The sequence below is a fragment of the Pongo abelii genome, chromosome X, assembly GCF_028885655.2.
Source record: "Pongo abelii isolate AG06213 chromosome X, NHGRI_mPonAbe1-v2.0_pri, whole genome shotgun sequence".
Classification (NCBI taxonomy): Eukaryota; Metazoa; Chordata; class Mammalia; order Primates; family Hominidae; genus Pongo; species Pongo abelii.
The window spans coordinates 14062323-14086016 of record NC_072008.2 but is presented as its reverse complement, the minus strand read 5'-3'; the positions used below and the strand labels follow the sequence as shown (position 1 = coordinate 14086016).

The following is a 23694-nucleotide window of genomic DNA, read 5'->3' as shown; positions in this document are numbered from 1 at the left end:
TGTAATTTACCCTTACAGTATATCTCAGTTCAGACTACTACAATTCAGGTTCTCAGGGCCACATGTAATGGTTACAATGGACAGCGTTAACATAGAATACTTGGCACATAGCAGGCATCCAGTAAATATTTGTTAAAGTTAATATTCTTCTATACCATTTTAATTCTTCTATAGTCCAGGAATAATATAGTAATGTCACGTCATTAATACCACCCAATTGATTTAGCCATTTCCTTGTTGGGCATTTAGGTCGTTTCCAATTTTCACTTTTTAAAATAATTCTGTAATAAACATCTATCTGGTTCGTACCTGTTTTTCCTTGGAATAAATTCCCAGAAAGTATTAAATATGGTAATTGCCCCAGAAATTATATGTCACGTAAGACTTCTAATTGTTTATGCTTGGTTCTTGTTAATGACTCTTGTGATGTTAACAGGGCAGGTATTGCTGTGACGGTTATAATTACAAACACATTAGTAAGTACTAATGTTTTGCCTGCTGCAATGCATCAGGCACTGTGCATTACGTTATGCATATCTTATAGATGAGACACACACGAGGCCTGGGGAGGTTAGAAACCTAGCACTGGACTCGCACTCAAACTGAGATCTGGGTTCATCTATTTTCAAAAACTGGGTGTTTTCCCCTGGAACAAATTAAAGAAAGAAACTAAAACTGTTTTAGTTAAGAAAGAAAACAGAAAGGAAGAAAGAAAAGGCTAAATAAAGACAAGGGAAGGAAAACGAAGAAAGCTGAGGAAAAGACAAAAAGTTAAAGTCTGGAGACCCGGGCCGTGCAGAAGCGACCCTTATCTCGCCGGCGCAGACAGCACCGTCCGACACCCGGCGCGAGTGCCCGCCGCAGTCCCAGTGCCCCGCCTGGTGCAGCTCCCTCTCCGCCGGCCCCGCCACCCGCAGCCATCCCACGCCTGCCGCCCCGGCGCTCCACTCGGTGTAGCCGATTAGCAGGCAGCTTCCGGCCTCCAGCACTGCACCGCCTGCGGTGCGAACGTGACGTCCGCGACGCAGGGGGGGACTTCCGGCGCGGCGCGCCGCGCCACGCCACGTGTTCCGCACCGGAAGCGCGCTTCCAGTCGCCCCGGCAACAGCCGTCCCCTTTGCGTCCCCCACTCCCCCTCTGTCTCTCCAAGGAAAACTAGGCCCCCGCGCTGCCAACGCCCAGGATCCGCAAGCTGCGCGCCCACGAGGTGACTTCGGGGACGGCTGGGTTTCCTTTGGGGAGTGAGGGAGGAGCTTAGACGCCCCGGGCCCTGGCTTCTTCTGATGCGCAGAGAGCCGAGGTCTTGGACGTCACATTGCTATCATAATTATCTTAATCCCGCGACAAAAGGTGGGGCCGGAGGCCCATGAGATTTCTAAATCATTGCAGGTTAATTGTGAGAGGGGACCAGTCCCAGAGGCTCTCAGCTCTGCAGTGCTTCCGAATCACTGGACGACTCTTTAAGAATTCTGATCCCCGGGCCCCCATCCCGGACCAATTAAATCCGAATCTCTAATAGTGGGGCCCTGGCATCTGTAGTTTTTAAAGCTGCCCAGGTGATTCCGGCGTGCCGAGAACACCGTGTTAAGGTCTGTAGGTGAATTCGGATTTTGCCCATCCAGCCCAGTGTCTGAATAGAAGATCGCCCAGGACAGCCACGTACTTGGAGGATGTCTAGGATATTGGCCTCTCTGCTCAAAAGTTCGAGGTTTCTTTCTTTTCTCTTGCATTTTAACCTCTGCAGGAGGTCAGCTTTTGGTGGGAGTTATCTTGAGACATCTGGCGCCTACAGTTTATGGGCCTTGTGTCTCTGCCCACTTATCAGTAATGAGCTGTAGTTGAACCAGTGGCCAACGAAGTGCATTTTAGCTCTGAAATCTTGATGTTCCCTTAATACAGATCAGATGGTTCTGAACAATTTTATTTTTTTCAGGAATGATGTTTTTAAACTCGTTTGACAGGCTAGGCTGTGTATTCAGCTGTTTTTCATCTCAAATCAGAACAATATTACTTAAAAATCTAGACTAAAGATTAGTAACGCAACACTTCTAGGATTACTTATGCTCACAGCCCCCAAGAATTGTGAGATGAGAGCTACCCTTTAAAAATACTATTTTTGGCCGGGTGCGGTGGCTCACGCCTGTAATCCCAGCACTTTGGGAGGCCGAGGCAGGTGGATCATGAGGTCAGGAGATCAAGACCATCCTGGCTAACACGGTGAAACCCTGTCTCTACTAAAAATACAAAAAATTAGCCCGGCGTAGTGGCGGGCGCCTGTAGTCCCAGCTACTCGGGAGGCTGAGGCAGGAGAATGGCGTGAACCCGGGAGGCGGAGCTTGCAGTGAGCCGAGATCGCGCCACTGCACTCCAGCCTGGGCTACAGAGCCAGACTCCGTCTCAAAAAAAAAAAAAAAAAAAAAAAATACTATTTTTGCTAGCATAATTTATCGGAATAACAGTCTCTTTGTAATTTCAATGTGAACAGAAACCATATATTTTTAAAGACTGCTGGGTAGTAACTTGGAATAAGCATAACTGAAAGCAAGTTCACAGGTGTATAAATCCCCTCTGTGTGTTCATTGCTGTGCTGGGGAAGTATACAAACTAAAGTTCCAGAGAGAAGTGTTCATTCTGAAACTGTTCTGTAGATGGTGATTAATCATTTTGGGTTTTTTTTTAAAAGGATAGGGTGAGATGAGAATGATGGGGGAAAGTTTTGAACAGTTAAGGCTAGAGTGTAAATTGGAGAGTTTGCAAAGTAGGTACAGAACTTTTTTTGAACAACTTCTCTACAAGAGGAAATTCAGCCACGGAACAGCTGGACAAGTGAAAAAAGAATGTAGTTGATCAGATATCAGATGAATTGAAAAGATCCTTGAAAACATAATGTATTTAAATATTTGCTTCCTGAAAAGATTTGGTGCTTTAAGTAAGTTTTTTGAGTTACTAGGTCCTCAGAGATTTTGGGGAGTAGATGTAGGAGGAGAGAACGTTATCAGGAAACAACAGACAAGCTCAACAATTTCAACAGCATCTAAGAGCATGAAATATTAGCTATTATTTTTATGCTGGAAGGAAAATAGGAAACTTAAAAGGAGTAGATTGTAGAATCCATGCCTACAGGTAATTGAGTAAGTGCCCAAGTAAATGAGGCATAGTGAGTGCCTATAAATTCAGAAAAGAGAGATTAACATGGAATTACCATGAATATGTTTATAGAAAAAAGTAAATTTGAAATAAGACTCCTGAAATGTACTAGCGATCTTAACTACTTTAAACTAGCCATAGTTTTTGCTGTTATGCTCTTAATTTGCAGAACCTGCCTATTCAACCCTTATTACCTTATGGTCACACTAGGTTTTGCTTATGAAGGACATGCTTGCTGTTTCCTCTTTTGAACTGTGTTGTCATTGTGTCATTCTCAGTCATCCCATTGCTTGTTGTGTTCCTGAGTCAGAGGATAACTTTGTTCCTGGCCTCATATTTCACTTTTGATTCTGATATTAGTCACATGGGGATTCAGAGAACTTGCAAATAAATCCATTCACAAATTCATCACACTTGCTGACAAATTAAACAATGCCCTTCTGTGGGTGGAATGTCATTTGTATGAAAAAAAGAATTGTTAACTACATCCTTTCAGTCTTACTCCTTCCCCATGCTATGCCTTCTTTGTGACAGTACTTATTACAACATCCAGAAGAGGGTAAATTGGGGTTGGGGATTGAGGGAATGAAAAGAAAATAAAACTCAGTTTTTTGGCTCCCTTGCCCATCAGTTTTAACTGTAGCTATTATAGACGGGGAGGTGCAGGCTTTCTGAACACAGCGGCATGTGCACTTGAATAGGCCTGTGTCCTGACCAAGATGGAGCTTGGATGCCTGCAGGTGGAAGAAGGCCATTTGGACTTGAGCCATCTTTGATGTCCAAATCACTAAGCAGGGACCATGCAAAGACACAGGAGGGAGCCCATGAGGGCATCAAGCCAGATGAGCTTGCCAGCCTCAGCAACCAGCCAGGGATGGGGGCAGGGCTGCCCAAGTAGGTGGGGCAGGAAGCCCGGCCCTCAACAAAACCCTATTATATTCTTTGTCTTAGTGAGGAAGTTCTTACTGTTGTGTGTATTATTGGAAGACATCTTCTGTGATAGGGTTATTATTGCATGTACAGAGAGATTCCTTGGAACCGCATATGACTCAATGTATCTCACTCAGATTTCTCACCATACCTTCACTTATTTTGCTGCAGTGTCCAGCAGATCTCCTTGAAACAGTATGTACTGAAGACCTAACTGAATCCTCCAAATTACCTGGTTGGTTCAGAGACCCAAATCACTGGAGCTTTGTAGGAAAGGTTTGACTTTCAGGGCTTTAGCCAGAGTAACTTATTTAATGATTGGCTTTTAATGTGTTTCTGTGCAAAGATCAAAGCAGGTGAATTTTCATGTATTTTTAGAATTCTAGTAGAAAAGGAAGATAGGAAAATCTAGTTCAAGTATACATTCTACTTTTTAGGGGAATTTGTGTTTTTATTTTACTTTTTTGGTTGCTACGATTTGTCCTATATTCTATATTTATAAGAACATAAATATGTAATTAAAAGAATATATTTGATGGCACTACCTGTCAACAAAGCCACTTATTTGTGAAATTTTTTGGTAACTTGATGGAAATAGTCACATTTTATCCATTGAAAACTACAAAGTTCTTATGTATTGTTCTTTATGTATATTTATGCATTAAAAATAGATCTTGCAGGGTGAGCAGATATACTGAAGTGTAAATCCATTTTTTAAGAGAGGCTATATGGAAAAATATATCATTCAAGACTCAGTCTCTGCCTTGCCTGTAGGCCTCGTCAGTGTTTAGTGAATGACCTCAACCCTGTTTTTTTCCTTCCTTCTTTGGTGGTTGAGGACAGACAATGAATGGTCTCTGTACTCGCCTGGGCTCAGCTGGGTGGTGGCCATTATGCCATTGTGCTCACTGGAGAGGGCTGCCGGGTTTGTAGAGCTGCGGATCCCGGCCTTCCCTGACATTGCCAATCTCTTTTCTTTCAGCTCCACCAGCCCATTGGAGAAAAGTTACTGTTCGGTCCCTGAAGGCTTGTGCCGTAAAAGAGTGGGAGACATTCCCAGGGAGGTGAAGAATGAAAGATCGAATTAAAGACCATTAAAGACCAAAGGGCATCTAAATCTGCAGCAACTATCAGCTGTCTTTTCTTTGAGAGGTAGTAGTCTCTGAAGGTGTTGCTATAATGTCTATAATTATTTCGATGTTGGCTTTTCAGAAACCCAAGCATTCTTATTAGCTCCTTAAGTTCTCCATGTGTGAGGAAAATAACCAGCTTAAAAAAGCTAATCGGACCCATCTTTACAAGAGGACTTCTTCTTCCCTTGGGAGCTAACTGATATTAACTGACAAACTGATTGTTTAGCAGGAAAGAATATATATTCCTTCCAGGGAACAGAGATTCAGAGCTCTGTCCTGTTTGCTTTCTAAGCCCTGCCGATTGATATGGTTTTACAGAATTTTTATTGTTATTTTTAGTTAAGTCTTTAAATGTTTATATGGATGTTTAAGAAAAGATCCAATTTCCTTATTTAGTCATGGAGAGTGTTTTTTTGTCCCACATATTAGCAACTGGTCAACATGATTGCTATTGGTCATAGTCAGTTTTCTTGCCTCCACTAGTCTTTCTCCAAACCTAATCATTTATGAAACGTGTGAGAGTCATGAAGTTCCTCTACTGATTCCCAAGTGGAAACTGAGGAACAATTAGGATGCTCAGTATATTCAGAGAGAATCTATACAACTTCAAAATGTGTTAACGTGAAACAGGGGTGGGCAAAATAAAAGCCCACAGCCTGTTTTTTGTACTTCAGGAAGCTAAGAATTGCTTTTACATTTTTAAAGGGTTGTTTGGTGTGGTTTTTTTTTTTTTTAAAGCAAAGAACATGAAGACTATGCAACAAAGACTGTATGTGGCCCACAAGCCTAAAATATTTATCTCGCCCTTTACTGAAAAAAAAATTGCTGGCATAAAGTAATAATACTGGAAAGACCTAGCTAAAAATAATTATAAAGCTCTATGCAAGTTGCTATGCCTTTAGACATGTTTTTCTATGCCTTATTTGACTTTTGAGAGACTAATGTGTAATTCTTCAAGTCAATTATTCAAATTGGTTAATTTGAATATAGGATTTTAGGAATCTTAAAAAGACTTAAAATGTAAAAGGCTATTACAAGTACAAGTAGGTTTTGGGATTTAGGGAGAGAAAATAATAAAGCCAAGAGTGAGATGAGCACAGTCTACATACAGCCTCAGGACTTTAAACTTGATGGAAAATGGCAGCAAGTTTGATTATAAATGTCCCAGTGGTCAAAACTGTGAGGAAAGCATAATCAAAGCAAAGCAAAATTGCCTACAGAGTTTCTTGCACTCCATCATTAACATAAATTCATCCTTTCATAATGTCCTGGGTCTTAAGAGTCTAGCACCTTAGCTGATGAATTAATATATTTAATTAATGTAGATAGTGGGCACTCTGGGCTTATTCTGAACTGCCTCTGGTTCAGAAGCTGGAACTGGCTTTCTTCAGTCATCTCAAATGATTCTCTTGGCTTCTTTCTTGCATAAGCACTCAGGATGTACCTGGGTGATCTCTGAGGCCTTCTGACATAGCAGCCCTTCTACCAGATGATTTGTTGGATCAAAGTTACCTCTCCTCAAACTAGTGCTCCCTCCCTCTTCTTTTTTTTTTTTGTTTTTGTTTTTCTTTTTTTTTGAGACTGAGTCTCACTCTGTCACTCAGGCTGGAGTGCAGTGGCACGATCTCAGCTCACTGCAACCTCTACTTCCTGGGTTCAAGCAATTCTTGTGCCTCAGCCTCCCAAGTAGCTGGGATTACAGATGTGCACCACCAGACCCAGCTAATTTTTGTATTTTTAGTAGACATGGGAGTTCACCATGTTGGCCAGGCTGGTCTTGAACTCCTGACCTCGGGTGATCCACCCACCTCGGCCTCCCAAAGTGCTGGGATTATAGGCGTGAGCCACAGTGTCTGGCCCCTCCCTCTAAATCACAGCCATTGACATTTGAGCAGCCTGGAGAACATCATCAGTTACCCTTGAACTCGTTAAAATGGTAGTCTACTTTATCTCACATGCCTAAACTTCCAGCTTTGCAAAATGGAGCCTCTCTTAGCCATCTGGGGGATTTTCAGAATATTGGTGCTACAACCTTTAATACCACACTGGATTTTCCCAATTATAACTAAAAACAAGATTTTGTCTACACTAGTGTTTGATCTCAATGGTGTTTATTCCATATTTGAGGCTATCACACTTCCCAATTTGGAATAATTGATATCTTAGTTGACCTGGTTCTAAATGCCTTATGATACGTAGAAAGAAGTCTGGATTCAAAACACTTAATTTCCAGAACACATGCAGATGTCTCCTAGACTTTTCTAATTTAATTCCTGTGCTGCTTGTTAATCTATAAAACAAATTTGATTAAGATACACATGCAGTTTGCGTTAATGTCATTATGTGCTGCAGGCTCTCAGAAGATTATTCAGATTTTAGTGATAGAAATATAAAACCTGGGCCGGGCACGGTGGCTCACGCCTGTAATCCCAGCACTTTGGGAGGCCAAGGCGGGCGGATCACGAGGTCAGGAGTTTGGACCAGCCTGGCCAACATAGTGAAACCCCATCTCTACTAAAAATACAAAAATTAGCCAGGCATGGTGCCGCGCACCTGTAGTCCCAGCTACTCAGGAGGCTGAGGCAGGAGAATTGCTTGAACCTGGGAGGCAGAGGTTGCAGTGAGCAGAGATCATGCCACTGCACTCCAGCCTGGGTGACAGTGTGAGACTTCGTCTCAAAAAAAAAAAAAGAAAAGGAAGAAATATAAAACCTGGTTCTAGTGAATTAGCCACTTGAAGGCTGCACCTTACAGTTTTGCTCTTAAGTACATACTAATTTCTACATAATTTCATGTATGTTTTATTTCTTTGAGTGGTAAGCCACCTAAGTATTAACTTTTATATTTCTTCAGTGGCCTGTAAAGCACACAGCAGTTAGCTAGGTTTTCAGGTACTTGTTCATGTTTTAAACCTTTAAAACATTAAAATTATAGATTAATGTGAACTGAATTTACACTGCATTTGTTAACTTTTTCAGTTTATATTCGTTGCATGTATGCATAGTATTGAATTTAAGACAAGGAACAGGAACTATGGGCTATGTTTAAGATAAATTTACAGAAGGTTATGTCAGCCCTCTTAGAAGTACCCTATTTGAAAGTTTATTATATTTAAAAAGAATGTGAATGATTCTCTTTCAGCTAAATCTTAAAATATAGAAGTGGTTGATTTAGCATCTCAGTTCTTAATATAACCATAGCAAAACATCTGGTAGAGATTATAAAACAAGTAAAGTTTGTTTCTTAAGGGTTGGGGAATTTTTTAATTCTACCCTGTAGTTAAGTGAAAAGGAAAAATAAGACTGCTTCGATATCTGATTTCCAAAGTTTCAAAACCTAAGTAGTTGTTTGCTCAGCATTACATTGTGTTAGTGGTTTTGTCTCACAGAAACTTAAATTATCATGCATTTTTGGATATTTTTGTTTAACTTTTTTAAAAGTACATTCTGGTGTAGCTCTGAACCTCTGAATAGAAAAAAAAAAGTCTATTTTAAATAGATTGAAAAAGCTACAGCTGCAGATTAGCCATTACTTTTGGGTATTTCATGCATCGAATCAGCAAATCACAACAGGTGGGTAGAGAGAAAAGGAGTAAATCTCAGCAGAGCAATGCTATTTGCCAGAGGCAGTCTATCTGGTGCCTCAATAGAGACTCCATGGAGTGGTTTTTTCTCCTGTGAAGAGACAGGGTGGTTAGGCAAGGAGAGTGTGATGTCACATGCTGGCTGAGAAATGCATATTGCAATCAAAATGAAAACAAAGCCCATTTGGGGAACTTAAAGCCCAGGGCACAACTGAGGCTGGAGAGATGTCTTATTCTCCAAGTCCCAGACCTGAGGCAAGACCCAACAGAGGTTTCTGGTCATTTGGAAAGATGTGTTCCCCTCGAGCCTCAGGAAGACCCAGGGTTAATTTAAGTAAGCATTAGCATGAGTTAAAGATTAGTAAATAAAGTAATAACTGTAAAATTTTTAGTTCATGTTTTGTATATTGTGTGTGTGTATATATATACACACACATATATACACACACATATATATACACATATGTATATATACATGTGTATACATACATATGTGTATATATACATATGTATATATACATGTGTATACATACATATGTGTATATATACATAATGTATATATACGTGTATACATACATATGTGTATATATACATTATGTATATATACGTGTATACATACATATGTGTATATATACATTATGTATATATACGTGTATACATACATATGTGTATATATACATTATGTATATATACGTGTATACATACATATGTGTATATATACATTATGTATATATACGTGTATACATACATATGTGTATATATACATTATGTATATATACGTGTATACATACATATGTGTATATATACATTATGTATATATACGTGTATACATACATATGTGTATATATACATTATGTATATATACGTGTATACATACATATGTGTATATATACATTATGTATATATACGTGTATACATACATATGTGTATATATACATTATGTATATATACGTGTATACATACATATGTGTATATATACATTATGTATATATACGTGTATACATACATATGTGTATATATACATTATGTATATATACGTGTATACATACATATGTGTATATATACATTATGTATATATACGTGTATACATACATATGTGTATATATACATAATGTATATATACGTGTATACATACATATGTGTATATATACATAATGTATATATACGTGTATACATACATATGTGTATATATACATAATGTATATATACGTGTATACATACATATGTGTATATATACATAATGTATATATACGTGTATACATACATATGTGTATATATACATAATGTATATATACGTGTATACATACATATGTGTATATATACATAATGTATATATACGTGTATACATACATATGTGTATATATACATAATGTATATATACGTGTATACATACATATGTGTATATATACATAATGTATATATACGTGTATACATACATATGTGTATATATACATAATGTATATATACGTGTATACATACATATGTGTATATATACATAATGTATATATACGTGTATACATACATATGTGTATATATACATAATGTATATATACGTGTATACATACATATGTGTATATATACATGTGTATACATACATATGTGTATACATTATATATGCATGTGTATACATACATATGTGTGTATATATACATTATATATACACGCATGTATATATGTGTATACATACATATACATGTATATGTGTGTATATATACATAACATATAGATACATTATATATATACATTATCTGGGACTTGGAGAATAAGACATCTCTCCAGCCTCAGTATATATATCAGTATATACTAACTACTAAATAGATCATACTAACTACTAAATAGTTATATGATCATTTTCATAGACTTTACTTCCTATAGGGAAATAAGTAATTGAACCATGCAGGATCTTTTGACCCACTTAATCAAACCTAAGTGGATCCCTCCTTTTCAGACCACAAAGTCATAGCCCAGGAACCAACGTCATATAGATAAGTTGCATGAAATCAGGCATGGTCCTGGGAAGAGGCAGTTCCTTGGGAGCTGCCTCACAAACCACAAAATAGCCACAAATATCACACAGCCATACTGATCAGACATTTGCACTGTGATTCTTCTTTCCTAGTTTTGGCACCCATTTGGACTTTCACAATCAGAGATGGCAGCAGTGAAGGTAAGATTTTTATTTTTTTATTTTTTTTGAGGTCATAAGTAAAAAAGGTAAACTTTAGTCTTTTTTTTTTTTTTTATACTTTAAGTTCTAGGGTACATGTGCACAATGTGCAGGTTTGTTACATATGCATACATGTGCCAAGTTGGTGTGCTGCACCCATTAACTCATCATTTACATTAGGTATATCTCCTAATGCTATCCCTCCGCCCTCCCCCCACCCCACAACAGTCTCTGGTGTGTGATGTTTCCCTTCCTGTGTCCATGTGTTCTCATTGTTCAATTCCCATCTGTGAGTGCGAACATGCAGTGTTTGGTTTTTTGTCCTTGCAATAGTTTGCTGGTAAACTTTAATCTTTAAAGTTTGGTATTCTCATTCCACGATGGAGAAGACCTAAGAAATACAAAAGTAAAAGCACTATTGGGTGCATACCTAGACATCTCTTGCCCCAGGCATTTAGGGGTGGCTCAGGCCAGCAAGTTAGTTTAGGGGGCAGAAAGGGAAAAACTGAAGTCTGTCATGCTCGTCAGTCTAGTGTGGTTCTTAGCAGGCCGTTGTTCAGTTGGCACTAGTCATTTAATTACAGTGGGTAGAGACGGCCAAGGTGATAAACATCCAATCTTCTCTCTCCCTGCATCTCATCTAGAAACGATCACTAGCCTTCATCTCCACATTATAATGCTGCATAGCTTTAATTGGCTGGCTTGTGCATACCTCATGTACATGGACTTAGCAAGTGTGCATACACTTGGTGTCCACTGTGGGCCTGGACCTATCTCACACAATTTTGGGCCCAGTAGCCTCCTCATGTAGAGTAGGTATTTAGCAAATACTAAGTAAATACCTGTTGGGTAGCAGATTAAACATTTGAAGATTTCTCTTGAGGATAATAAACACTTTGGTGTCCACCCTCCACCTCCTTTCATTTTGTAGGCATCAACATCGAAAGCTACCAGGCCTTGGTATTCTCATCCGGTATATGCAAGATACTGGCAACATTATCATCAAGCAATGGCTTGGATGCAGAGCCATCACAATGCCTACAGGAAGGCCGTGGAATCCTGTTTCAGTCTTCCATGGTACTTCCCTCCTGCACTACTTCCCCAAAGCTCTTACGATAACGAGGCTGCGTATCCTCAGTCCTTCTATGACCATCGTGTGGCCTGGCAGGACTACCCCTGCAGTTCTTCACATTTCAGAAGATCTGGGCAGCATCCATATTACAGCAGTAGGATCCAGGCATCCACAAGAGAAGACCAAGCTTTGTCCAAAGAGGAAGAGATGGAGACCGAGTCAGAGGCAGAGGTAGAATGTGACCTGAGCAATATGGAAATCACCGAAGAGCTCCGCCAGTACTTTGCAGAGACCGAGAGGCATAGAGAAGAACGACGTAAGTTCAGGCCTCTGTCTCTTCATGCTTCCTTTCCTTGCCCTGCCTTTTACATTTTTTTCTCTAATATATAAAGTAATTTTATAATTCTTCATTGGCTACGGGTAATATTCCAAATCCAGTCCTAAGCCTGGAAAAGCTATGGGGATGCTGTACCTTGCTTATGTTAGTTTTTGGAGTTGTTTTAGTATAAGACATTTTTTTGTTCCAGAACAAAGCTTATCCTAATAGTAGTTCTACTATTTATTAACCATTAGACACTCTACCAAATGGAGCATGTATGTATGCATGCTTGTGTGTGTGCGTGCTCTGATCTACACAGCAGTCCCTCAGAGTATTAAACTCATTTTATATATGAGGAAAGTGAACCTTAAAAAGGTTAATTGACTTGTTCCGTGGTACACAACTAGTAATTTGCCGTTAGGATCCAAACCAAATCTGCCTACCTCTACTTCCTGTACTGCTTTCTGTATACCAGGACTTGTCCCTGAGACTGCTAGGTTCCTAAAATACTTTTGCCATTCCTCTGGGACACATCTTGGAGATGTCCTTGGTGCTAGAGGTCCCAAATCTTAAATAGCACGAACCTAAACAGAATAACGAAATGCCTGGCACTTAGAACTTTCCTGTTGGTTCTGCATTGAGGCCCTGTCCATGGGGTCAGAGAATTATGATAAAGGTCTTATATCTTCAGTCAAAAACAGGAATTTTCTTTTTAAATTTCTTACCACCTTACTAGAAAGAACTAGAACAGCTTTTGTGCTCTCCTATTAAAATTCACCAGACCATTTCTAAGTACCTCTGAGATACAAATGCTTCTCTCCCTATTATAACCAGTATTCATTCTCAATTTTGTTTTAAGTGAGGCCTAATTGTATGACATTTTACCTACAATTTTCCAATGACACAGAAGCATAGAAACCTGGGAATGGGAGTTTCATTCCTGTCTGTCATTGTCAGCATTTTCCTAATGATGAATTAGCTTTTATTGATCCCCACTGGATGCCAAGAACTGAGCACTGGGCTTTGTATAAAATATTATATCCTTTAGTATCTTCGTCCATGATTCTTCACTAAACTACTTGTTCAGATTTTTTTGACTTCCTTTCTTTTGTTTAAACTGTGTACTTTTTTAAGCATATTAGAAAGTATATCCAGCCAGGTGTGGTGGCTTACACCTGTAGTCCCAGCAACTCAGGAGGATGGCTTGAGCCCAAGAGTTTGAGGCTACAGTGAGCCATGATCACACCACTGTACTCCAGCCTGGGTGACAGAGCGAGATCCTGTCTCAAAAAAAAAGAAAAAAGAAAGAAGTATATCCAAACAAATACTTTTAAGACAGTACTTTCTATTACACATAGAATACTTTTCCTTGATCTCCAGAAATAAATTTTACCCTTTTTAAAAATATAGATATGAAACAACCATTAGTCTAATGTATACAACAAATGAGAGGCATTGGAGCATGTCCATGTCTGGGTTGGAATGCTGTTTGTTACAGCTTTTGACAGAGAAAATGGGATGGAGATCAGGTTTATTACTCTTGTCCTTACCAGAAAGTAGAATAACATGTTTTGCCCACTAGAGGTTGATACTTTTATGATGGAAATTATAATTATGGATGGAAGCAAATCCCAGTCATCTAAAAGGTGACTTTGAATTATCTGCTGATTTAACATAAACTTGAGTTAGTCAATAAAAAGTGGATATGAATAAAATAAAGATAAAACAATGAAATGTGTCCTTGCACCAAAGAAAAAAAAATGTGAACAGTTCAGTTACAGATATGGCTAACAACCATCCCTATTCCTCCCTCTTGCCATTGTTAGGTAGAACTCTAGGTAGGTTAACAAAATCATGAAAATTACCTGCTAAGTCATACTTGCCACTTAATATTATTTTGAATGAACAAATGAAGTCTTTCAGTGTGAATTAGAAGCCTTAAATCAGAGGTTGGCAAATCTTACCCATAGAGTGCTACACTTGCAGTGATTCTGTGGGACATTTTACAGAATGAGCTAGGCCTTGTGTGCATTATAGAGTTGATAAGCTTCATCTCTGTGTTTCATATTATTTCCAAATCTTTCTAGTTACTTTACGGCTCCAAATTGCACTTTCATCTTCTGGGTTGAATTGTATCTCCCCAAGAAAGATACAGTGGAACCCTAACCCCCAGTTCCTCAGAATGTAACCTTATTGGAAGACAGGGTCTTTCCAGAGGTAATTGAGGTTAAATGAGGTCATTACAGGGGTCCTAATCCTATGTGACTCAGGTCCTTATAAAAAGGGCAAAATCTGGACACAGAGACAGACACACATTCAGTGAAAACACCATGTGAAGATTGACATTATGTCGCCACAAGCCAAGGAACATCCAGAAGCTGGGAGAGGCCTGGAACAGATCCTTCCCTAGCACCTTTAGAGGGTTTATGGCCCTGCCAACACCTCGATTGCAGACTTCTGACCTCCAGAGCCATGAGACAATACATTTCTGTTGTTTTAAACTACCCAGTGTATGGTACTTTGTTATGGCAGCCCTAGGAAAGGAGTACAATCACCCTGGGAGAATTTTCTTTGTCCCCAAATGCAATCTGTGACTGCGACATAAAGTAAACCCACAGTTCTTGTCATCTGTCTGAAAAAACTGTATTACTTATTTGTTCTACCGTGATCTAGATAGCAAACCATCGTAAAAGGGAATTTTATGAAAACCCTTGCAACTTCCGTCTTGAACCTCATTTTCCAATATTCATATTATTGCTGGCAACAGTGTACAGAGGCAGCTGTGGCAGAACTGCTTGAATCACAGAGGTCCAGCCTCACTCTACCACTCGCTGATTAGAGGTTCTCGTCCACCTGTAAGCCCCCTGCCTTCACCATGCTGTGCCTCAGTTGCCTCACCTGTGAAATAGGATCCTAATTAGTGGGTAGTAATTATGAAGAATCCTTAATGAGTAGTAATTATGAAGAATCCATGAGATAATATGAGAAAAGTTATAGAATGGTGCTTGGTACCAGGTTGGTGCCCAATCAATGTTATTGTTACAGTTAGTTGCTAGTAACCCATCCTTTAACATGGATTATTAACCATAAATTGGTTTTGCTCTGATACCGTTTGCCTTGATTAGTGCTTGATTGAGATTCTGTACATATATATATATATATGTATATATATACATTTATTTTTTTTTGAGACAGATTCTTACTCTGTCACCCAGGCTAGAGTGCAGTGGCGCCATCTCAGCTCGCTGCAACCTATGCCTCCCGGGTTCAAGCGATTCTTCTGCCTCGGCCTCCCAAGTAGCTGGGATTTCAGGGGCCAACCACCACACCCAGCTAATTTTTGTATTATTAGTAGAGATGGGGTTTCACCATGTTGTCCAGGATGGTCTTGAACTCCTGACCTCAGGTGATCCACCTGCCTCGGCCTCCCAAAGTGCTGGAATTATAGGCATGAGCCACCGCACCCAGCCAAGATTCTGCATATTTTTAATAAGATGTTCTGTGACTTCAGAAAGGTCATATTTCTGCTCTGGGTGACACCTTTCAAACTTTTAAATTGATTTAGAATATTAAAGACATGAAAGAATGAAAGTTTTGGTGTCTATCAAATTTAGCAATTAACACAGTTTTTAGTTCTGTTTCAAGGATATTCTTGCTTGATAAAATTTAATACAGTAAAGTACATGGACTGGGAAAATGAACCCACTTCAATATTACTAATGTCACTAAACAAGCTTTCAATTCTTTGTACTTTTAAAATGTGTAGTTATAGCACAATTCAAAACTACTTTTCTTAGCGTCTGTGTCATGCTCCTACAGCCTTCCCTGAATGCATTAGCTGGTCCCAGGGAGATGTGAGAATTGTCTGGTGAGGGTGAGAACAGACTGTGGTGTCAGACTGGAATCTAAAGACTTGGTCTATATTAGAAGCAGCTGTCAGGGCCCAATCTTGCACCAGTAAGAAAATAATGGGCAACAGATCACTAGCATTATTTTTTTCAGCAGCACTTTTGGTGGGTACAGGATGAACAAGTGTTCCTTCAAGCAGTAATGAATGATGGAATTCATATGTAAGTAATCTGAGTGCCCATGGCGTTTTCCAATTCATTACCTTCACCAGAAATTTTTGTGGAGGGTTAGTTACATACACTGTTGGAAAAAGCTTTAATAAAGAGATAAGGGACCTGGGTGGTATGAATAATTGGTTCAAGTTTTTTGTTTCATTTTGCTCTCAAAACCACTAGAAGCTACTTGTTCAATAAAGACATTTTCAGCTTTGAACATGAATGCTTTGAAGAACACAGGATTTTAGAAAATGTTACTAGCAGGAGGAAATGTCACTAAATTTGAAAGATTTAACTTTTCAGTATTATTTACTTCCACAGGAAAATACAAATTATGCAATTCATCATCGCCTGAGCCTTGTCTAATATTTTCTTAGGATAAAGGCCTTCAGATTGGACAGTATGTTCTTGTTTGTGATTGCTACTCAGATTCCAGATAGTCTCTACTTTAACATAGTTCAAGGATAAAAAACACCAAAAGCTTGACTAAGATAAGAACTCCTTTTGTACAGTGGGAACATGTATGCTTTTGATTATGTCTGTCATCATTTCCTAACAAGATATTTCCGTTACTTAAAGCTTCAATGGAAAATAACTTATGAGAAAGTTTACAGTTATGAAGTTTTAAAGGTCAGCTGTGTTTTCAATTATTTCTTAGGAAAAATGTTTATTATTAGGTTAAGAAAAATACCATTTTGTAGTCATAAGTGACCACCAGTCGAGACTGCAAGGTTATATTGCTAATACTTAGAGGGAAAATGAGTGGAAGTCACCCTCAAAAGAGAGTAAGGCCCTCTGAAACAAACACCACCACTGTTTTCTCGGGTTTGAGTCAATCAGGTATTTATGACCTATGTTTTGAGGGTGTTGGGTCAAAACAGGGACACATTCTAAAAGCTTAAACCCCATTGGGAAGAGGAGACAAAATGAAATGTAAAGTGACACATAGAAGAGTGTCTATGGTGTGGTTCATGGTTATACATGCGCATGAGGGGTAGAGCCAGTGACCCAGGCAGTCAAAGGAGGAGCACCCCGGGGCAGCTGTCAAGAAGTAGGGTATGCACTAGGCCAATTTGAGGGATAGGGTCAATTTGGAATGAGAGAAAAAAGGACTTAGTTCACTCCCGGCTTAGACACTGAAAGTGCTGTTCTTACCAGAGAGCCCAGATGTGGTTTTCATAGGCCCAGATGTGGTTTGCATACGTTTGAGGGGAGACATCTGCTCCATTACGCTGTGTCCATCTGAGTGGGAAGGCTGAGACTGTAGTTTTCATAGTGAGCCTTTAGTCAGTCAAACCTAGAGAACCCGGTGAAGTTTATGGCCCAGTATTTAGTGAACTTCTTGCTTTAGTCAGTGAGGTTGAAGGATGAAATCGTAGTGATTGAGCACAATCCTGACATGCGTGTGTGTTTCATCTGGTGCAGATATTCACAGGTGCACAAAACCGATCAATGAGATGATACGTGTTAATGGCTGTAGAAAAGTGGAAAGGAACATGAAAATGCACTTCTGTTGTAAAAGTAAAAATGGCGATTGTCCAGTAACTTCAGGATTACATTTGTCATGGGGCAAGGGATGTGCAATGAAGAGAGAAGACCAGTCTGAAATGGCTCCAGTTCTGCTGGCGTGTACCTGTGTTCTGGGTGGTTGCTGACAAGCCAGAAATGAGGCATTCATGGCATACATCAAGTTTGTGCTTTCCCTCGGTTGTGCTACAATCATTCATTTTGGCAAAATAGCAGAAAATATAATCAGAAAGATGTACTAGTCCTAGGAAAGTGAGAGAAGAAAACATTCTTTGCCACTTGCTGCCTCCATGCTTTATCCTCTAACATGTTCTGCCTTTGGGCTCTATGTGTGGAATAATCTTGGATGAATGTTTTCGTGCTGTATAAGATTCTCTGAAGTCCTGGTAACTTGCCATGATTTTTTTTTCCTTTATGGACTATTATGTGATGTGACATTGGTCACATCATGTAGACAAATAGATTGATGTGAAAAATACCAGGATTATGTATCCTGAACCCAGATGGAATCCAGTGAAGTTTTTCCTGAATAATACATGACTGTTGTTCTTGTTTTAACCTATATGCATATTAACCCTTGTATTAGCCTCCCAGGGCTGCTGTAACAAATTACACAACCTGGGTGGATTTAAAAAAAACAAAAACAAAAACAGATTTATTCTCTCACAGTTCTCAAATCAAGCTGTCAACAGGACCACACGCCCTCTGAAGGCTGTAGGGCCTCACCTCTTCCAACTTCTGGTGTTTCCTGGTGTTCCTTGGCTTGTGGCAGCATCATTCCATCTCTGCCTCCATCTTCACGTGGCCTTTCCCCTATGTCTGTGTGTCCTTTTCTGTCTCATACAAGGAGTTTGTCATTGGAGTTAGGGTCCACCCTAATCCAGTATGATTTCATCTTGATCCTTTAATTACATCTACAAAGCCCTATTTCCAAATAAGGTCACCTTCTGTGGTTCCGGGTGTACATGGATTTGAGGTGACACTATTCAACCCACTACAATCCTATTTTGAAGCTGGAATAGAATCAAAAAAGATTTCTGATTCATATTAAAACAAATTATCTTGCCAAAATACTCTATAAAAGTGTATGGTAACATTGAGTCCTACAGCTGTTTCCAATAAAAATGACCAAACCCTCCATGACAAGGCAACTGTTCAGTGGCATCTGAAGTGTGATGTCTGTACTAGTCTGCTTTGGTCAGATGATTTTCCATCTGGCTGGCTGAGCGCTCACCTTGTTTTGACAGCAAGGAAAACTGCCAGTGATTGAGAATCCGTTTTTTCATTGGAAGGAAGGAAGGAAGCAATAAATAGAAAACAGAATGAGTGGATGCCTTCAAACTCTGATACTCCATTCTGAGGTTTACTTGGTCCCCTAAGTCAGTACACGCTAAAGTACTTTCACATGCTGGCTGTGACCATCAGTGCACAGCCTGTCTGCAGTTATTTGGTTTTAAACTGACTGGGTTTCAACTTGTAGCCTAGCCTTAGGACTTTTTAAAAAATTGTGTGAGTAAGTAGAGGCAAAGCAATTTGAATGTAAGAGAACAGGGTCCGACCCCAACTCATTGATGCCCCTCCCCTGTAGCCCCTCTGCCTGGGAGGCTCTGAGGAACCCACAGGGAAGGGAGTTCTGCCCAGCACCTTGTGAGATTTGCGCATCTGTTTCTCAATCCCCGAGTTGTCATTATTGTTCTTTAACAGCATCTGGAAGGAAAAGAGCTGTTTACAAAAAATCATGCATGGCCTTTGAGCATTCATTTGACAGTCACTTCCTGAACATCTGCTTTGTGTCAGGCATTGTGTCCTCCCAGGTCTGGGGGTACAGCTGTGAGTAAAGGTGACAGTGCCCTTCCACCATAAATGACCCCCACAGGGTAGGTCGCAGGTGACAGGCTTCTTGCCCTTTAGTTCAGTGTTTTAGGGCCACTGTTCACTATGCAGGAAACCATTAAACCTCCAAATCTCTTGAGAGGCAAGGAGCGGATAAGGGTTGGGTCTTAAATTTTTGTGAGGGGCCAGGCACGGTGGCTTCACGCCTGTAATTCCAGCACTTTGGTAGGCCAAGGCGGGTGGATCGCTGGAGTTCAGGAGTTCAAGACCAGCCTAGGCAACGTGACAAAACCCCATCTCCAAAAAAAAAATACAAAAATTATCCAGGCGTGGTGGCACACACCTGTAGTCCCAGCTACTCAGGAAACCAGGTGGGAGGATCGCTTTAGCCCAGGAGGCAGAGGTTGCAGTGAGCCAAGATTGTACCACTGCACTCCAGCCTGAGTGACAGCGGAAAAAAAAAAAAATTCATGAGGAAGCCTGAATGGGAATGAAAAACAGATCAAGAATCAAAAGCAGAGGGCTGTGTCTTTTATTCTTTTATTCTTACACTGTATGAACTTTATTAAGAACTAAAATCATGTGATGGTAACCCATGGGCACACGCTGAGTACAAACTTGGAAAATTGTACCAGCATCATTAACTGGGGTTGCTTTGTGTTAACATTGTGTATCATTCACAGATGTCGACAATAAGAGAACACATCTCTCTATATATAATTGTTACAAACATTTTAAATTATAAGGAAAAGAAAAAAAAAAGATGCAAAAGTACAAAGACTAAACTCACAACATCCTACCGGCAGAGAATACTTAGGATAGCTAAGATCTCAGTGTTTGTTCAAACTTCTAAACTCAAAGACTCGGATTTATGCAGGAAGTTGAACATGTCTTGTGTCACCAGATCTGTCAGTGAAGCTGATTATAGTCTTGGGACAAATTTGAGAGTAATGTGACAGTGGTCTGGGAACTCTGACTGTGGGCCCTGCCCTCTGGATGCAGAGACTCCAAGGCACTCAGCAACCCCAGATAGACCCTCCAGCTAGACCCAAAAAAAAAAAAAAAGAGCCAAAGGATTGGTAATGGGTACAAGGCTGCTCATAGATGGTAGAGGGACTGTGTTGTGCTAATGTGGAAATGCCAAGCCTTCAGAAAAGTAGCCCTTGAATGAGAGGTTCTTCAGCCAAATTCTACCTTTCCTGGAAAGCCTGGGCAGTGCCATCAGCCCACCCACTGCCTGCTCAAGGTTCCTAGAAAGAGGCAAGTGGGAAAGGCCTGTATGAACTTAGTGACTGAATATATCTCACCAGTCTGTACTGCCCATACCAAGACCCAGTGTCCTAGGTCACCCCCGCTCTTCCTTCTAAAAGCACGAAGCTAAGCTTTCCTTCAAAGTCAGGTTCAATCATCCCAGGACAGAGGCAGGAGAAAAACAGAGATGCCCCCAGGGAGAAGCTAGTCCCCAGTGGGGCTTTCACCCTGACCTGAGTGCCAGGAACACACAGAACTCTTGAGGAAATAAGAAGTTGTCATGGCAGTTGTTGAGTGCTTTCTCTAACCCACTGTTTGGCTCATCCACTCCCACGCCACTCCAACACAACTCAGTTTAGGGGGCATAGAATTTAAACACCTGTGAGAACTGAACAACTTATATGCTGATGTTTCAAACTTGGCAGAAAGACCAAAAATTAGAAGCAAATGCTTGGTGGCCCCCATTCATTTGCATATTAGGCCGATATTTTGGTTTCATTCTGCATTGCCCAATGAGTTAATCATATATTTTTTCCATGGGTGAGGTAGCAGTTACGCAGCTTTTATTGTGTTTGATAGTCATTGGGCTTATTCATATAAGCCCTTAGGTAAAAATAAACTGTGGATGTTCCAAGACAGCAGTGGCCACATACATTTTTAATAATGTTTCCAAGTTTATAAAACCCCTTCCCTCCAATGCCATGATGATGCTTATAAAGAGCAGGATTTATGCGAGCGACTATGCATGGCCTTATAAATATATTTCCATTCACACTTGATTAGCTCACTACCATGTTCTGTTCCATGTATTAGTGCAGGGAGGACCAACAATGGGAGAATGATTTATATGATTCTTTTATTTCCCTACAACCATCTTCACTCCTTATCTCGTGGCGTTTCTCTTGATAGCCATAGTAGCCGTGGATATGTGTTCTCTGCTATCAATTTCTCTCTTGACAGAGTCGCTTACAAGAGCTATGGAAATTGGCTAAATTTAACCTTACGCAGCATTGTCTTACTGATACTTTTATGTTGTTGCAGTTTACACAAGAATAAAAATTATGATATTGGGACTTGCCATAGTAAAAAACAGAGGGAAGAGTAAATTGAATAGATACTTCTTGCTTTACAAGAATCCATTTAAATTAGGAGGATTAAAAGTATGTAACGATACCACTTGCAGTTTAACCTAGGCCAACCTGTGAAGTGGAAAGTCAAATCCTGTAGTGAGAAAACCAACCCACTATTGCAGATTTTTTGATATAGCGGGAAGATGAGAAGTCAGAGGCCTTAATTCCGTTTGTAGAATTGCCCTTTCTTCACCCTTTTTCCTTCAGCAAGTGTTGACTCATTTAACTTTTCCTTGCTTGGTATGATTTGCGTTTCGAATCTGTGGAAGGATAATCAATCATCCATCATCATTGCATACTGTGGTTGCTATCACTTGTTCTTTTCCAGGTTACCTAAAATCAATACCTCTTCCAAAGGAGTGATTTTTTCCCCCCACATCACCTCATTCATGGTGGTAAGCACTGCTTGCAACACTGGACTTTCCAGGAAGCTTTTTGTTTCCCTGCTGGCCTGGGGCAGTGTTTGAAACCAAGCAAGCTCTATCAGCCATTCCTAGCTGGGCAGGTGGTGAGTGGGCCATGCAGATGAAAAGAGAGAACCTCAGGTGGGTTCATTTCTTTCCTGTGTTTTCAGGGCTTGTTGCAGAGGTTTGGTAGTTTGGAGTGATGAGTTTCCTTGTGGCTCTTCACCATTTCTTTTTCTTTTTCTTTTTTTTTTTTTTTTGACACGGGGTCTGGCTTTGTCACCCGGGCTGGGGTATAGTGGTACACTGCAATCTCTGCCCCCTGGGTTCAAGCCATCCTCCCACCTCAGCCTCGCAAGTAGGTGGGACTATAGGCACTCAACTCTTTGCCATTTCTCTCAGTGTATAATAACCCCTTGGTAGGTGAATGATGATAATAATCTGCAGGTCTTGCCTCAAAATCTGATAAGCATCTCATCTGGAACAATTGGGCCTGGTTTCACAGTTGGAAAGGGAAAGATGAGGGACCTTAGGGGGCTGCAGACAGCATGGCCAGCAGCAGCAGCACTCACCAGGCTCCTTCTGCAGTGCACACACGTGTGTTTATGTTCATGTTCACGTTCGTGTTTGTTCTCAGGGCGGCAGCAGCAGCTGGATGCAGAGCGCCTGGACAGCTATGTGAACGCTGACCACGACCTGTACTGCAACACCCGCCGGTCGGTAGAAGCCCCAACTGAGAGGCCTGGTGAGCGGCGCCAGGCCGAGATGAAGCGTTTGTACGGGGACAGTGCTGCCAAGATCCAAGCCATGGAGGCTGCAGTGCAGCTGAGCTTTGACAAGCGCTGTGACCAAAAGCAGCCCAAGTACTGGCCGGTCATCCCCCTGAAGTTCTGAGCTCAGGGCACAGGGTACCCAGGCTCTCCTTCTTCCTTTTGGGTACACACTCTTTCTCTCTCCTTCTGTACATTTCTTAGGGAAAGGGGACTTTGTACTGGGGTACAGGCATGTTCACCACAGTCCCAGTGGGCCTGTCACGGGGTGGATGTACTATGCCAGCCACTTGGAGGTCTGCAGGACATGTTCTGTTGCCAACATGATAAATTTTCTCCTGACATAAAATAATTTTGCATATAC

At 40.4% G+C, this 23694-nt stretch overlaps 1 protein-coding gene across 6 annotated transcripts; it reads left to right on the top strand.

Annotated features, from left to right (window-relative positions):
• Positions 1-573: 573 nt before the first annotated feature.
• Positions 574-23694, top strand: GEMIN8 (gem nuclear organelle associated protein 8). 6 transcript variants are annotated; one of them, XM_002831394.5, is made up of 5 exons: positions 574-1207; positions 5060-5229; positions 10913-10960; positions 11892-12348; positions 23198-23694. In XM_002831394.5, the coding sequence occupies exons 3-5, from the start codon at positions 10946-10948 to the stop codon at positions 23452-23454; spliced, it is 729 nt and encodes a 242-aa protein (XP_002831440.2). In that variant the 5' UTR covers positions 574-1207; positions 5060-5229; positions 10913-10945; the 3' UTR covers positions 23455-23694. The 6 variants fall into 6 exon arrangements, with proteins under 6 accessions (XP_002831440.2, XP_024096745.2, XP_024096746.2 ...); XM_024240977.3 differs by having other exon boundaries at positions 1031-1207; positions 5060-5232; XM_024240978.3 differs by lacking the exon at positions 23198-23694 and adding an exon at positions 17841-18475 and having other exon boundaries at positions 1052-1207.